The sequence below is a fragment of the Muntiacus reevesi genome, chromosome 2 (genome assembly GCF_963930625.1).
Source record: "Muntiacus reevesi chromosome 2, mMunRee1.1, whole genome shotgun sequence".
In the NCBI taxonomy this organism is placed as follows: Eukaryota; Metazoa; Chordata; class Mammalia; order Artiodactyla; family Cervidae; genus Muntiacus; species Muntiacus reevesi.
Genome location: NC_089250.1, coordinates 278,832,711 through 278,848,423, shown reverse-complemented (window position 1 = coordinate 278,848,423; position 15,713 = coordinate 278,832,711). Strand labels below are relative to the sequence as shown.

At 46.5% G+C, this 15,713-nt stretch overlaps 1 protein-coding gene across 1 annotated transcript; it reads left to right on the top strand.

Annotated features, from left to right (window-relative positions):
• The first annotated feature begins 12,553 nt into the window (after positions 1-12,553).
• On the top strand, positions 12,554-13,492 carry LOC136157703 (olfactory receptor 6Z7-like). The gene has a single exon (XM_065919507.1). It carries the CDS (start codon positions 12,554-12,556, stop codon positions 13,490-13,492), a length of 939 nt encoding a protein of 312 aa, XP_065775579.1.
• Positions 13,493-15,713: the final 2,221 nt, after the last annotated feature.

The following is a 15,713-nucleotide window of genomic DNA, read 5'->3' as shown; positions in this document are numbered from 1 at the left end:
CATGTCCTGTGTCTCCAGGCGTGATGTACCAAATATGCAGTTTTATTGCCAAAAATATATTTAAAAGTTGATGAAATTCTTCAAAAATAGACTAAATTCTTTAAAAACTAATATTGCAATCATGTTGTTGTACAGCAGAAACCAACACAACGTTATGAAGCAATTACCCTTCACTTAAAAATAAATTTTAATGTTCTGCGGCAGCCTGGATGGGGAGGGGCTTTGGGGGAGAATGGGTGCATGTATGTGTGTGGCTGAGTCCCTTCGCTGTTCGATGAAACTATCACAACGCTGTTAATTACCTATATCCCAATACAAAATAAAAGTTTAAAGTTTGAAAAATATATATATATATATATTTAGAAAGCGTTATTTCCATATTTACTCAACCAACAAGCTATAAAACTACCTCATAACTTAAAAAAAAATTACAAAACAAAAGCCATCCTAGATTAAAAGAAACCAAATTAACATGATAGTTGAATGCCACGTGGATCCTTGATCCTATTCTGGGTATTTCATTTAAAAAAAAAATAGGTACAAAAACATGGGAACAACCAAAGAACTTTTAATACGGTATATAAATAATACCATATTTGATGGTTGAACTGTGTAAATGTTAAGAAAGAGGAGTGTCGTTATGAAAGAGAATGCCCTTGTTCTTGGGAGATGCCTGCGGAAGTATTTAAGAGTGAAGAGTCATGATACCTGCCACACATTTTCAGTTGGTTTATCAAAAGGGGACTGTACGTGAAAGTGGAGTTTCTCAATCATGGCACTTCTGACGTTTGGACTGGGACAATTCTTGTCGGAGGTACTGTCTGCATCGTAGGATGTCCAGCTGTATCCCTGGCCTCCACCACTAGATGCAGTCACACGCTCCCCAGCTTGTGAAGATAAAAGCTGTTTCTTAATGGCCTCAAATGCGCTCCTACAGGGTGGAGGGGACCCCATAGGGTCAACCTCAGTCAATCAGAATCAGAGAGACGTTGCTTCAGGGCCTGAGCGTGTGAACCAAGCCTCAACCAGTCAATTTCAGAGGCACTGCTTCAGTGTGAACTCAATCTCAGCCAATCAGAATCAGGATCCCACCAAACTGAGGACCAGTGCTATGCAAGAAGATAAAGAAAATGGAGAAAAGTGTTAACAACTGGCGAACCGGTGAGAGGTGGACAGGTGTTTGTTGAACAATTTTTGTGATGTTTTTGCAAGTTCAAAATTTTTAAACAGCTAAAGCATTGGTCAAAAGAAGTCTTGACTGAGGGTCAGTCCCTGATACCATCAGGTTACCATCCTGAGGCAAATTTTTACTACAACACTCCCATTTGATCATGACGCACTTCCGCTCTCCTCTGCCTTAGGGATGACGTTTAAACTTGGAGTCAGGCCTTCCAGGCCCTCAATGCTGGGTCCTATTTATCACCCACTTCAGCCCTATCTTCCTTTCTGAAACTGTTCTACTCCTCTCTGGCAAATTGTCATTTAAAACCCAATCCAACTGAGATATCCTCTGGAGAACAATACGCAAGTTTCCCAAGATGAATCATTAATGAAACCTTCTCGAGGCTCCCACTCCACCCCTCCATATACCGTTTGATTCACGTTACACAGTATATGGCTCTCCTCCCCTTCCGGGGGGCTCCGCATACAAAAACTTCTCTTCTGCTGTTCACAACTCTGTTCTGAAGGCGGCGAGAGAGGATGAGGTGGTTGGATGGCATCACTGACTCAATGCATATGAGTTCGAGCAAACTCTGAGACGGTGAAGGACAGGGAAGCCTGGCGTGCTGCAGGCCCATGGGGTCGCAGAGTCAGACACAACTTAGCGACTGCGTAACAGCAACACAAAGTTCTGACAAAAACCTGGGGTCCTCAGTTTGCCTGCTCACAAGGAGCTGAGTTTCTACCAACGGTTTCACCTTCCCCAAGGGCTGACGGTTGTCTGTTGTCTTTTGGGTCTCAGGCTTGGGGAACAAAACCAGTGACCCCACGATTTCTGCTTTCACAAGTGGTCATTACAAGAACTATGTGGGCATACTTATGGCATGTAAAGGGCTTCCCAGGGGGCACCAGCAGTAAAGAACCCGCCTGCCAATGCAGGAGAGATGAGACATGGGTTCGATCCCTGGGTCAGGAAGATCCCCTGCAGGAGGGCATGGCAACCCACTCCAGTAATTTTTTTTTTTTTTTTTTTTACTGAGAAGATACACATCTTTTCTGGCTATTTTGGGTCTTTGCTGCTGTGTGGGGAATTCTCTCCAGCTGTGGTGTGCAGGCCCCTCCCTGCGGGCCTCCCCAGCTGTGGGGCAGAGTCCAGGCACATGGGTTCAGCACGTGTGGCTCTAGGGCCCCAGAGGGCAGGCTCTGTGGCTACGGCACATGGGCACAGCCGCTCCGCAGCACGTGGGACCCTCCGGGACCAGGGATAGAGCCAGCGTCCCCTGCAGTTCGAGGCGGACTCCCAGCCACTGGACCCCCAAGGAAGTCCACCGCTGCAGTACTCCTGCCTGGAGAATCCCGTGGACAGGGGAGCCTGGTGGGCTGTGGTCCATGGGGTCACAAAGAGTCAGACACGACTGAAGCGGCATGGCAGGCATGCAGGCATGGCCTGTAAAATGTGCCCACGTACAAACCATTTAAGTTCTGACTACCATAGTTTATCCACTCACCTACTGTTGCTGCTGTTCTGAATTTTTGTCATTCTAACAGGTGTGTATCTTGTTGTTTTAATATGTATTTCCCTAAGACATATGATGTGGAGGATATTTTCATATGCTTATTTGGCATCTGTATATCTTTGGTGAGATGTCTATTAAGTTCTCTTGCCTGGTTTTAAAATTGGGTGATTGTTTTCCTTAAGGTTGAGTATGAAGCGTTCTTTGTGTATTTTGGATAGCAGTCCTGTACCAGAGGTGTCTTTCGAGGTATTCCCTTTCAGTCTGTGACTTTTCTTATTCTATGACTCAGGCCACTTTTTTAAAAAATTGTTTATTTGGCTGTGACAGGTCTTAGTTGCAGCATTCAAGACCTTTAGTTCTCTGACCAGGAATCAAACCCGGGCCCCCTGCACTGCGAGTGAGTGAGTAGTCACGGTCACTGGACCACCAGGGGAGTCCCCAACTTATACCACTTTTATTTATTTATTTGTTTTAGCCTGCAGGTTTTATTTATTTATTTATTTATTTTGGGGGAGGCTAATTACTTTACAATACTGATGCATTAAGCTACAAGAAGTCAGATGTATTCTGAGAAGAAGTCAGAAGTCATCTGACTTCTTGTAGCCAAATGCATCACTACAGAGACAAGGAAGCGTTCTATGTAGGCAAAATATCCAACCATGGCACCCTGTCCTCCTTTGGCCAAGGGGTGGCCAATTTCTTGTTCCTTCTTGTGCCTCAAGGATGCAAAATGTCTGAATCCAAGTTGTCAGAAACATTCCTGAAGAGAGTCATTCAGTCTTGGGGTCCTTGGAGTTGCCTCCATTCCGTGTTGTCTGAGATATAATGATTCGGCTTTTCCATAGATTCTACCAGGCATGTCATAGACTTCCAACAGATTCAATACTTTTGCTGAAGTTAGATTAAGCAACTTCCTAATTCCATCAAGAACTCTTTATCCAGTGCCTACTATGTGCTAGGCACCGTTCTAAGCATTGGGGATATAGTAGTGAACGACATAAACCAAAGCCCTGTCCTCATGGAGCTCACTACACTATGGTGGAAAAGTCAGACAATAAGCAAGTCACATGAAGTACATGGCATGTTCTACAGTGTTCCGTGCAATGGAGGATGTGGCTGGCTTCAGGCACAGCTGAATCCGTCAGCTGCAACAATACTAGACTCTAAAACCTGGCAAGGGGACAAGGAATGCCTCAGTGTTTCGACTATCTGTCAGCCATGAAATTAAAAGATGCTTGCTCCTTGGAAGAAAAGCTATGACAAACCTAGACAGTGTGTTGAAAACCAGAGATATCACTTTGCCAACAAAGGTCTGACTGTCAAAGCAATGGTTTTTCCAGTAGTCATGTACAGATGTGAGAACTAGACCATAAAGATGGCTGAGCACTGATGAATTGATGCTTTTGAACTGTGGTGTTGGAGAAGACTCTTAAGTATCCCTTGGACTGCAAGGAGATCAAACCAGTCAATCCTAAAAGAGATCAGTCCCGAATATTCAGTAGAAGAACTGATGCTGAAGCTGAAACTCCAATATTTTGGCCACCTGATGTGAAGTGCTGACTCACTGGAAAAGACCCTGATGCTGGGAAAGATTGAAGGTGGGAGGAGAAGGGGATGACAGAGGATGAGATAGTTGGATGGCATCACCAACTCGATGGACATGAGGTTGAGCAAACTCCAGGAGACAGTGAAGGAGGGGATCCTGGCGTGCTACAGTCCATGGGTTCGCAAAGAGTCAGACACGACTGAGCGACTGAACAGCAAGAACAAGAACCACAGATTGGTGAAAGCCTTCGAGTCCAAAGAATGCCGGACGACCCAGGGGACCTGACTTTATACGCTGAGTGGCAAAAGACCCAAGGAGTTAAGTCCTGATAGTTTCCACACAGAAAGCAATGGTAAGGTTGAGAGTGTTGGGGTGAGAAGAAAAAGGGGGAGGACTTGGGAGGAGTATGTCGATGTTAGGGGCCCCTCAAGGCTTCTGCCAGTTGAAATGTGGAGGTCTGGGATCCTGTGCTCCTGATAGAGTCAATTTCCATTGCTTACAACCAAAGACTTGTAACTCACACACACACACACACACACACACACACACACACACCCCTATGCTGTGCTAGGTTCTGCTAGACGTTGAGAACCCAGAGATAAATTAGACACAGACCAGTCCCCAGAAAGCTCCCAGCCTTCAGGGGCAGCTGGAGAGCAAGAAGCCCCCTGCAGTTTACAGGGCACCCACTGGCATCCCAGGTGGTGCGGTCATAAAGGATCCGCCTGCAACGCAGGAGACTCGGGTTCCATCCCTGTGTCGGGGAGCTCCCCTGGATGAGGGCATGGCAACCCACTCCAGTCTTCTTGCCTGGAGAATCCCATGGGCAGAGGAGCCTGGCAGGCGACAGTCCACGGGGTCGCAAAGAGGCGGACACAACCGAGCGACGAACGCTTTCACTTCACTGTCAGGGGAGGTAAAGTTGTTATTCTTTCCATTCAGTTCAGTCGCTCAGTCGTGTCCAACTCTTTGCGACCCCATGAACCGCAGCACGCCAGGCCTCCCTGTCCATCACCAACTCCCGGAGTCCACCCAAACCCATGTCCATTGAGTTGTTGATGCCCTCCAACCATCTCATCCTCTGTCGTCCCCTTCTCCCTCTGCCCTCAATCTTTCCCAGCAGCAGGGTCTTTTCAAATGAGTCAGCTCTTCACATCAGGAGGTCAAAGTATTGGAGTTTCATCTTCAGCATCAGTCCTTCCAATGAACTCCCAGGACTGATTTCCTTTAGGATGGACTGGCTGGATCTCCTTGCTGTCCAATGGATTCTCAAGAGTCTTCTCCAGCACCACAGTTCAAGAGCATCAGTTCTTCAGCACTCAGCTTTCTTCACAGTCCAACTCTCACATCCATACATGACCATTGGAAAAACCATAGCCTTGACTAGACGGACCTTTGTTGGCAAAGTAATGTCTCTGCTTTCTAATTTGCTGTCTAGGTTGGTCATAACTTTCCTTACAAGGAACAAGCGTCTTTTAATTTCATGGCCACAATCACCGTCTGAAGTGATTTGGAGCCCAAAAAGATAAAGTCCGCCACTGTTTCCACTGTTTCCCCATCTATTTGCCATGAAGTGATAGGACCAGATGCCATGACTTTCGTTTTCTGATTGTTGAGCTTTAAGTCAACTTTTTCACTCTCCTCTTTCACTTTCATCAAGAGGCTCTTTAGTTCTTCTTCACTTTCTGCCATATGGTTTCATAAGATTCAAGCTTCTTATTAAAAGAAAATATTGGAAACTCCCTGGCAGTCCAGAGGTTAGGACTTGGCACTCTCATTGCCTTGGGCCTGGGTTCAATCCCTGGTCAGGGAGCTAAGATTTTGTAAGCTGTGGGCATAGTCCCCCCTCCCCCCCAAATTTGCTTCGTAATTGGAAGAATTAAAAGCTTCACATATTTTTAATACTTCTCCAACCTTTGTATATTGGTAGAAAAGTCATACCAAGCCCTCAGCTATTAAAGCACAAGGATATCACCTAGGTCTTCCCAGATGGTGCTAGTGGTAAAGAACCCACCTGCCAATGCAGCAGATATAAGAGACACAGGTTTGATCCCTGGGTCGGGAAGATCCCCTAGAGCAGAGCCACCCGCTGGTTGTTCTTGCCTGGAGACTCCCAAGGACAGAGGAGCCTGGCGGGCTGCAGTCCAGGGAGTCGTAAGAGTTAGACATGCGAGTCGGACATGACTTAGAGTCTAAGCCACGGCCACCACCAGTGTCACTGGACTGTATGCTGATAGCCTGGCTAAAATGGTACATTTTGTTAGGCATACTTTGCCAATTGAAATTCCATTAAGAAAAGAAAAGGGATGATTGGGGTCAGTGATAAAGGAGGCTAGTGGTAGCTTTCCCAAATTATTCAGCCTCAGAAGATGACTCAGAGGACGTCCCTGGTGCTCCAGTGGTTGAGAACCCACGCTTTCATTGCAGAGGGTGCAGGTTCCACCCCGAGTCGGGAAGCTAAGATCCCGCATGCCGCATAGTGTGGCCAGACCAAAGCAAAATGAACAAACCAGGAAGAGAAGGCTCGTATTTCTGCAGGAGGAAGGGAAACGGGGGAGCGTATTCCAGGGAGATGGATCAGAATAAGCCCAGATAACAATTATGAAAGGCAACTAGGTGTCCCAGACCTGGGGAGGTGTCCAGGACTATGGAAATAGACTCATCTAGTTAAGAGGACTTAGGCAGGGTCATAGCTTGGGTACACACAATGTAAGCTGAAATGTCACGCTGAGAAATTCTAAGTTCACACAGCAGACAAAGAGGGGAGTGCTTGAAAGAATCTTACTCGTGACCTACTGTGTGCCTGCCTTACATACAAAGTGCCTCTGACTTGTGCTGAGTGAAGGTAATCTTAGACGTCTTTCTCAACCTTTAATTCGGTTACTACATTTTTTGGAAAATCTGCTCTAGTGTTTTTTTAAGTGTTAGCCTCTCCGTTATGTCTGACTCTTTGTGATGCCAGAGACTGTAGCCCGCCAGGCTCCTCTGTCCATGGGATTCTCCAGGCAAGAATACTGGAGTGGGTAGCCATTTCCTTCTCCAGGGGATGCTCCTGACCCAGAGATCGAACCTGGTTCTCCTGCACTGACAGGCAGATTCTTTACCTTCTGAGCAACCTGGGAAGCCAGAATTCTCCTGTAAGTCCCCATGACTAGCCGAGTCTCCTTCCTCTCCACTTTGCCGATTTCTGGTCCTCATCTAGATCCATGTCCACCTCTACTACAGACCTTGGACAGAAGTGAAATCTGTTAGTTTTGTGTTCCCAGCATACAGATCACATTCTAGCACACAGTAGGCTATCAATGAGTGCTTACTGATATGGCCTAAAGACAGATTGCAAATTAGGGATGCTTTTGCCTACTTATGCCAAGTCCAGTTGAAATTTAGAGGGGAAAAAAAAAACTTTCCCAGTGGTTCTGTAATTCCACAGAGAACAGGGGAGGGAGGTGTCAGAGAGCCTCAGCTTTAGCTTAAGACGTTCTCCCTGCTGGTCGGCAGGGAGGACAAAGGCACCCTGGCTGTGTCCAGACTCACGCAGTTTGGAGGATGTGGTGGGTCACGGTGTGCGGTGGCTCTGCTGGGACCTCCCGCTCAGCATCAAGGTCAGCTCCTCCCACGCTGGCATGAATTCAAGGAGCTGCCCTTGTCTTCCGACTGCTGAACCCTCTGGCCGCTTCCTGAAAATTCTGTCCCCAAGTGGATGCTCTCACCATCTTGGCACTGACCAGAGACATCAAGAAGGAAAGAGACTTAACTGTATCCATTCTGATAGACTCATCTTACTCCAGATTTTCTGGTAAGGATACTGGGTATTTCATTTGCTGGGGAACCAAGTGAAGGAAATGTAAAGAAGGTAAGACAGGAAACGGTACATACAGACAGCTACTCTGTGTCAGATGCTTTGCTGAGTGGTTCCCCTGTGTTATCTCCATAAATTCTCTAAATAATCCTATGATATACTTACAAGGAGGAATTAAAGGAGCTCTTGATGAGGGTGAAAGAGGAGAGTGAAAAAGCTGGCTTAAAGTTCAACATTAAAAAAAAACTAAGATCATGGCATCTGGTCCCATCACTTCATTGCAAGTATATAGGGGAAAAGTGGAAATGGTGATAGACTATTTTCTTGGGCTCCAAAATCACTGCAGATGGTGACTGAAGCCATGAAATTAAATGATGCTTGCTCCTTGGAAGGAAACTATGACAAACCTACACAGCATATTAAAAAGCAGAGACATTACTTTGCCAACAAAGGTCTGCCTAGTCAAAGCTATGGTTTTTCCAGTAGTCATGTACAGATATAAGAGTTGGACCATAAAGAAGGCTGTGTGTGTTAGTCATTCAGTCATTTCCAACTCTTTGTGACCCCATGGACTGTAACCCACCAGGCTCCTCTGTCCATGGGATTTTCCAGGCAAGAATATTAGAGTGGGTTTCCATTTCCTCCTCCAAAGGAATCTTCCCGACCCAGGGATTGAAACTGGACCTCCTGCATTGCAGATGGGACTCTACCATCTGAGCCACTGAGCGCCAAAAAATTGATGCTTTTGAGCTGTGGTGTCAGAGAAGACTCTTGAGAGTCCCTTGGACTGCAAGGAGATCCAACCAGTCCATCCTAAAGGAGATCAGTCCTGAGTGTTCTTTGGAAAGACTGATGCTGAAGCTGAAACTCCAATACTTTGGCCACCTGGTGTGAAGAGCCAACTCATTGGAAAAGACCCTGATTCTGGGAAAGATTGAAGGCAAGAGGACAAGGGGACGACAGAGGATGAGATGGTTGGATGGCATCACTGACTAAATGGACATGAGTCTGAGCAAACTCTGGGAGATAGTGAAGGACAGAGAAGCCTGGAGTGCTGCAGTCCATGAGGTTGCAAAGAGGCAGACATAACTTAGCAACTGAACAACAACAAACTTATAAATATGGCTCCTGTTTTATGAACGGAGAAACTGAAGTTCAGTAAGAGTAAGTAAAAATGCTTGACTTGATCCCAGTAAGCACAGAGAATTTGGAGCTGGACTTCAGGTCCACGTGATTCTGAACCCTGAATTCTTTCTGTTGTACCAAGATGTCACTCAGGCATGCTGGAGAAGGAACAGCTGGGCTGGGAGCTAAGAATCAGGGCTGGAGTTCCCAGAAAGCTGAGTGACTTGGGTCCAACTCTGGTCACAGCTTTACGTCTCTGCTGGAGCTGTTCCTTCTCCCTGGGTAGCCCATCGTTGTATCCATTTTCCAACTTTCAGAATTCCAGGAACCCTTCAAGGCTCAGCTAAAATGTCAGAGGTTTCCCCCAGCCCTTCCTTGTGCAAATAGATACCCCTTCATCAAACTTCTGCCCTTTCTTGCCGTGTGCATGAGTGCTTCCTCTGTGAGAACGGGTTAAAGGAATGAGCCAGGGCTGAAATCCAGTTTGGAGGTCAGAGCAAAGGACAACTTCATGGTACAGGTTCAAGCACGTGTGAGTCATTTCACTTGCAGAAGCGGCAGAGTCTAAAGGAATGATCTCTGGCTTCAGGACTAGGGACCCAGTGTGACCCTGAGCAAGTCTCCTCCCTTCTCCAAGCGTTAGTTCCTTGTCTGCAAAATGCAGCACATAACACTTCACTCACAGAATGGTCGCAAATTGTGTTGATGAAATAACGTATATCTATTGAAATTGTTAATTAATAGTTATCAATTAGTATTCATTAATTATTATTATTTTACGTCATTTATTCATTCAATTGTTATTCATTAGTAATAATTAATGAGAGATGATACCTGTATTTGGATGGCATACTTTTTGTTTAGTTTTTTTTTTTTGGCCACACTGTGTGCAAGATTTTAGTTCCCTGACCAGGAATCAAAGCCACACCCCCTTGCAGTGGAAGCATGCATGGAGCCGTAACCACTGAACCACCAAGAAAGCCCCTGGCATACTATTTAATATTAACAGATAACATTGGTTGTGTACCCTGTGTCAGAAACTTGATACATAGCAACCCTATGAGTACTCTACAAGAACTAAAATTATCCCCAACTTGCATATGAGGTTTTACAAGAATCTGTAGCTTGTCTAAATCTCACGGCTATTCAGTCATTGTCGTTCAGTCGCTAAGTCGTGTCCAACTCTTTGCGACCCCGTGGACACAGCTATTTGGTGGAAGATTGAATGTTCAGATCAAGGTCTATCTGACTTTTATTTAATGATGCAGATATTAGATCATCTGAGATGAAGCTAATTACATGTACTTTCTTTTTTTCCCTTGAAAGTCTATTGAGGGTAGAAGAGGTTAAATAACTTGCCCAAGTTTAGCCAATAAAGGATACTTAGATAGAACACTGGGCTTCCCTGGTGGTTCAGGGGGGAAAGAATCTGCCTGCAGTGCAGCAAACCTGGATTCAATCCCTGGGTCAGGAAGATCCCCTGGAGAAGGAAAGGGCAACCCACTCCAGTACTCTGGGAAATCCCATGGACAGAGGAGCCCGGCGGATATAGTCCATGGGCTCACAAAGAGTTGGACACGACCGAGCAACTAATGCACGCACACACTCATACGCAGAGAGAAAACGCCTACTGGACGGGCCACGATGTTTATCTTCACACCCACTCTGTACTGGGCAGAGTGCATGTCGATGCTCCCGAAATGTCTGTGGGATGGGATAAGCAGACAAGGCAGGAGTCCTGACTCCAGCTGTGTATTCTTCCACCCACACCATGTCAGCTCCCTTCCAAACCAACAACCACCAGCAACTGAAGACAGTCACCAAGGCCGAGATCAGGTGCTCCCAGCCAACACCCCACCTGGGTGTCTGCACCTCCTAGAAAATGCGATGCCCTTAAATCCAACGTTGAGCCATCACACATTAGATAAGCATGTCCTGAGTACCTATAATGTACCGGGCAACGTGCTCTTTTGCTAGGTCTCCAGGGTAGAGTTCTGAGTGAGATAGACCTAGCTCCTTCCCCCAGGCTTACAGCCCAGTTGGAGAGACACTGAACAACTGCACAAACATACAAGTAGTTTAACATGATAACAGTTTGTAATACACAGAGAGAAAGTAAAGACACACGGTTTGATAGAGAATTTTTTAAGGGAGGTTTATCTGAAGACAAGAAATTGAAAAACTATGCCAAAGATGTCTAGGATTCCCAGAAATGGGAACAGCAAGAAGGGGGAGAAAGTGTTCCAGACAAAAGGGACATGTGGGAGTTCTATAAGGCTGGCAGGACCTTGCAACGTTTGAGGAAATGGAAATGTCCCTGTATGGCTTTGATAGATGGAAGAAGAGGAACGATGATGTGAGTTAAAACTGATACAGCCACTGGGAAAACAGTATGGCGGTTCCTTAAAAAACTAAAACTAGAGCTACCATATGACCCAGCAATCCCGCTCCTGGGCATATACCCAGAGAAAAGCATAATTCAAAATATACATGCATCCCCCAATGTTCATTGTAGCACTATTTGCAATAGGCACTATATGGAAGCAACGCAAGTGTCCGTCGACAGAGGAATGGATAAAGAAGATGTGGCACATATATACAAATGGCATAGTACTCGGTCATAAAAAAGAATGAAACGGGGTCATTTGTAGAGATGTGGCCGAAGCTCGAGACTGTCACACAGAGTGAAGTAAGCCAGAAAGGGAACAACAAATATCATATATTAACACACGTACGTGGAATATAGGGAAGTGGTACAGATGATCTTATTGGCAAAGCAGAAAGAGAGACAGACATAGAGAATGAACGTGTGGATACCAAAGGGGAATGTGGAGTGGTGGGGTGGGATGAGCTGGGAGACCGGGATTGACACGTATCCACTGTTGGTACTGTCTGTAAAATAGACGAGTAATGGGAACCGACTGTAGAGCTCAGGGAACTCTGCTCAGCAATCTGCGGGGACCTCACGGGGAAGGAAGTCCTGACGGGGGGAGTATATGTACGCGCAGGGCTGATTTGGTTTGTTTTACAGCAGGAACTAACACAACATTGTAAGGCCAGTATACTCCAATAAAAATTAATGTTGAAAAAGTCCTCTTCCCCCTCCAAAAACCAAAAAACAAAACCTGAAGCAACTGACAAAGTTTGATGAGGAACATGAGGTTTACTCTAAGAATCATGGGGGAGAGATTGAAAGCTTTAAGCAGAGGAGTGACCCTAGAGGACTGTGTTTTTCAGAGGCTCCATTAGCCACTTTGTGGAGGATTGTAGCAGCAAGCATGGAATCAGGGAGGCCAGAGAAGAGGGTGTCTCATGCACCCGAGCGACAGATGGCTGGGATCTGGGGTGAGGCAAGGTATACAGAGGCAGAACTGTGAACTACTTTGCAGTATGCTTTGTGCTTAGATGGAGAGGTCCCTGGAGTTGGGCAACATGACGAGGGTCCAGGAATTCGTCTTGCTGGGCTTGTCCACGAGCCCAGAAACAAGGGAAGTCCTGTTTGTCGTCTTCCTGAGCCTCTACCTGCTGACCCTCCTGGAGAACGCCCTCATCGTCTTCCTCGTCTGCAGCCACGCCGAGCTCCACAAGCCCATGTACTTCTTCCTGGGCAACCTGAGCTGCCTGGAGATGTGCTACGTGTCCGTGACCATGCCCAGCCTGCTCGCGGGGCTGTGCACGGGACCCTACCACGTGCCCTTCACAGCCTGCATGACTCAGCTCTTCTTCTTCATCGTCCTCATCTGCACAGAGTGCGCCCTCCTGGCCTCCATGGCCTGTGACCGCTACGTGGCCATCTGCCGCCCCCTGCACTACCCGCTGCTCATGCGGCCCCAGGTCTGCCGGGGCTTGGCCGGGACTTCGTGGCTTGGTGGGCTGCTGGTCTCGGTGGTCAAGACAGCGTGCATCGCCAGCCTGTCCTACTGTGGCCCCAACGTCCTCAACCACTTCTTCTGTGACGTCTCCCCGCTGCTCAACCTGTCCTGCACCCACGTGGCCCTGACTGAGCTGGTGGACTTCCTCTCAGCCATCGTCATCCTCTGGGGCTCCCTCCTGGTGGCCATAGCCTCCTATGTGGCCATTGGCAGGGCCGTGCTCCGCATGCCATCAGCAGCTGCCCGGCGCAAGGCCTTCTCCACCTGCGCCTCCCACCTGCTGGTGGTGGGCATCTTCTACTCAGCCACTCTCTTCATCTACGCCCGCCCCAGCCGCATAGAAGCCATGGACCTCAACAAGGTGCTGTCGGTCACCTACACGGTGGTCACGCCCATGTGCAATCCGGTCATCTACTGCCTGCGGAACAGGGAGGTCCAGGCAGCTTTCCGTAGAACTCTACGTGGGTCCTGAGGCTGACCAGCTAAGGGCGTGGTGGACAACTCAAGTTGTCAATACTTGATATTCACACAGCATACACGTCATCCTTTGAAAATGTATGAATCAGTGGGTATTTAGCACATTCACAACATTGTGCAACCAATACCGTTATCTGATTCCAGGACATTTTCATCACCACCAAGACGAATGGATAAAGAAGATGTGGTAGAGATGTACAATGGAATATTACTCAGCCGTGAAAAGGATCAAAATCAGGTCATTTGTCGTGATCTGGATGAAACGAGTGTCTGTCATACAGAGTGAAGTAAATCAGAAAAAGGAAAAACAAATGTTGTATATTAATGCATACATATGAAATCTAGAAAAATGGTACAGATGAGCCTATTTCCAGAGGAGGAATAGAGATACAGATGTAGAGAATGGACTTGTGGGCACACAAGGGCAGAGGGGAGGGTGGGATGAGTGGAGAGAGTGGCATTGACATGTATACACTATCCTGAGTAAAACAGATGGCTGAGGGGAATGTGACATACGGCAGAGGGAGCTCAGCGCAGCGCCCTGTGCCGACCTGGTGGAGTGGGATGCGGGGTGAGAAGTTCAGGAGGGAGGGGAATCTATGTATTCATAAGGCTGATTCACACTGCCGTGCAGCGGAAACTAATGGCATTGTAAAGCGATTATATTCCAATGTTTTAAACAAGAAACCTGTACACACCACAAGACACTCGCAATCCCCTATTCCACCCTCCAGCCCTAAGAAACCATTCATCTTTCTCTCTGTATGGATTTGCCTGATTAGACGTTTTACATAATTGAAATCAGATAATATGTGGGCTTTTAAATGCGGCTTCTTTCATTTAGCATAGTATTTTCAGGTTTGTGCATATTGCAGCATGCTTCAGTACCCTATTCCTTTTTATGGTTGCACAATTTTCCATTATATGTATATATCACATCGAGTTTGCCCATTGCTCAGCTGAAAGACATTTCATTTGTTTTCACTTTTTAGCTGTTAGGGATGGTGCTGTTGTAAACATGTTTATAGCACCCTTTCTGTGGAAACACATTTTCTTCTATCTTGGGTATATGCATAGCAGTGGAATTGCTGGGTCATATACTAATGCTAGGGGCTTCCCAGTGCAAGTGGTAGAGAACCTGCTTACCAACGCAGGAAACGTAAAAGACATGGGTTCAATCCCTGGGTCAGGAAGATCCCCTAGAGGAGGAAATGGCAACCCACTCCAGTATTCTTGCCTGGGAAATCCCATGGACAGAGGAGCCTAGTGGGCTACAGTCTACAGGATCACAAAGATTCGGACACAAATGAAGCGACTTAGCATGCAGCACACATGCTAATGCTATGTTTAACTTTTTGAAGAACTGTCAAGCTCTTTCAAAGTGACCGATATTCTGCTTTCAAAATATATATGTGGCAGGGTAAGCAGGGCAATTATAAATGGCAATTTATAGATGAGATCATGCAAATGACCAACGAATCTAATAAATCTCCTTAATACTCAGCAAAAATGCTAGTTATGGTGTTTTTCCATCACTGTATCAGATCAGGAAAGATTCAAGAGACTGTTAACACCTAAAGCTGAGCTGAGGTTGGGGTGTCCCTGGTGGCTCAGACGGTAAAGAATTTGCCTACAGTGCAGGAGACCTGGGTTTGATCTCTGGGTTGGAAAGATCCCCTGGAGAAGGGAGTGGCAACCCAATCCAGTATTCATACTTGGAGAATTCCATGGATTCCAGAGGAGCCTGGGGTCCATGGGCAGTCTCAGAGTCAGATACGACTGAGCAACTAACAGCTGAGGTGGCTTTGAAGCATGGTAATTCCCTCTCAAAGACTGCTGGTGGAGGCATAAATTGCTGAAACCCTCTTTGAGAACAAACTGGTATTTGAATTTTGCCTACAGTTTGACGCAGAATCTCCACTTCTGCAGATATCTCACAGGAAGATTAAAGCACTGATCTATAAAAATAGACATATGAGAATGATTCCAGTAGCATTCTAGATTAAAGTGCCAGGGATTAAGTGGTTTGGTCTAGGACTGGCCACTCACATCATCCCACCCAGGCAGAAAGAGCATGGAGGACAGAGGGCTGGAAACTTTGATGAACAGAATCCAAGGCTATGTGAAGCTCTAGAACATGAAGATAAGAATGGTAATAGCCATGTCAGTTCACGTGAATTCAAAATTTGATAAATACTAGCAAATTGCTTTCCAGA

Coding starts and splice junctions, on each gene's coding strand:
- LOC136157703 (XM_065919507.1), top strand. CDS start 12,554: ATGGAGAGGTCCCTGGAGTTGGGCAACATGACGAGGGTCCAGGAATTC.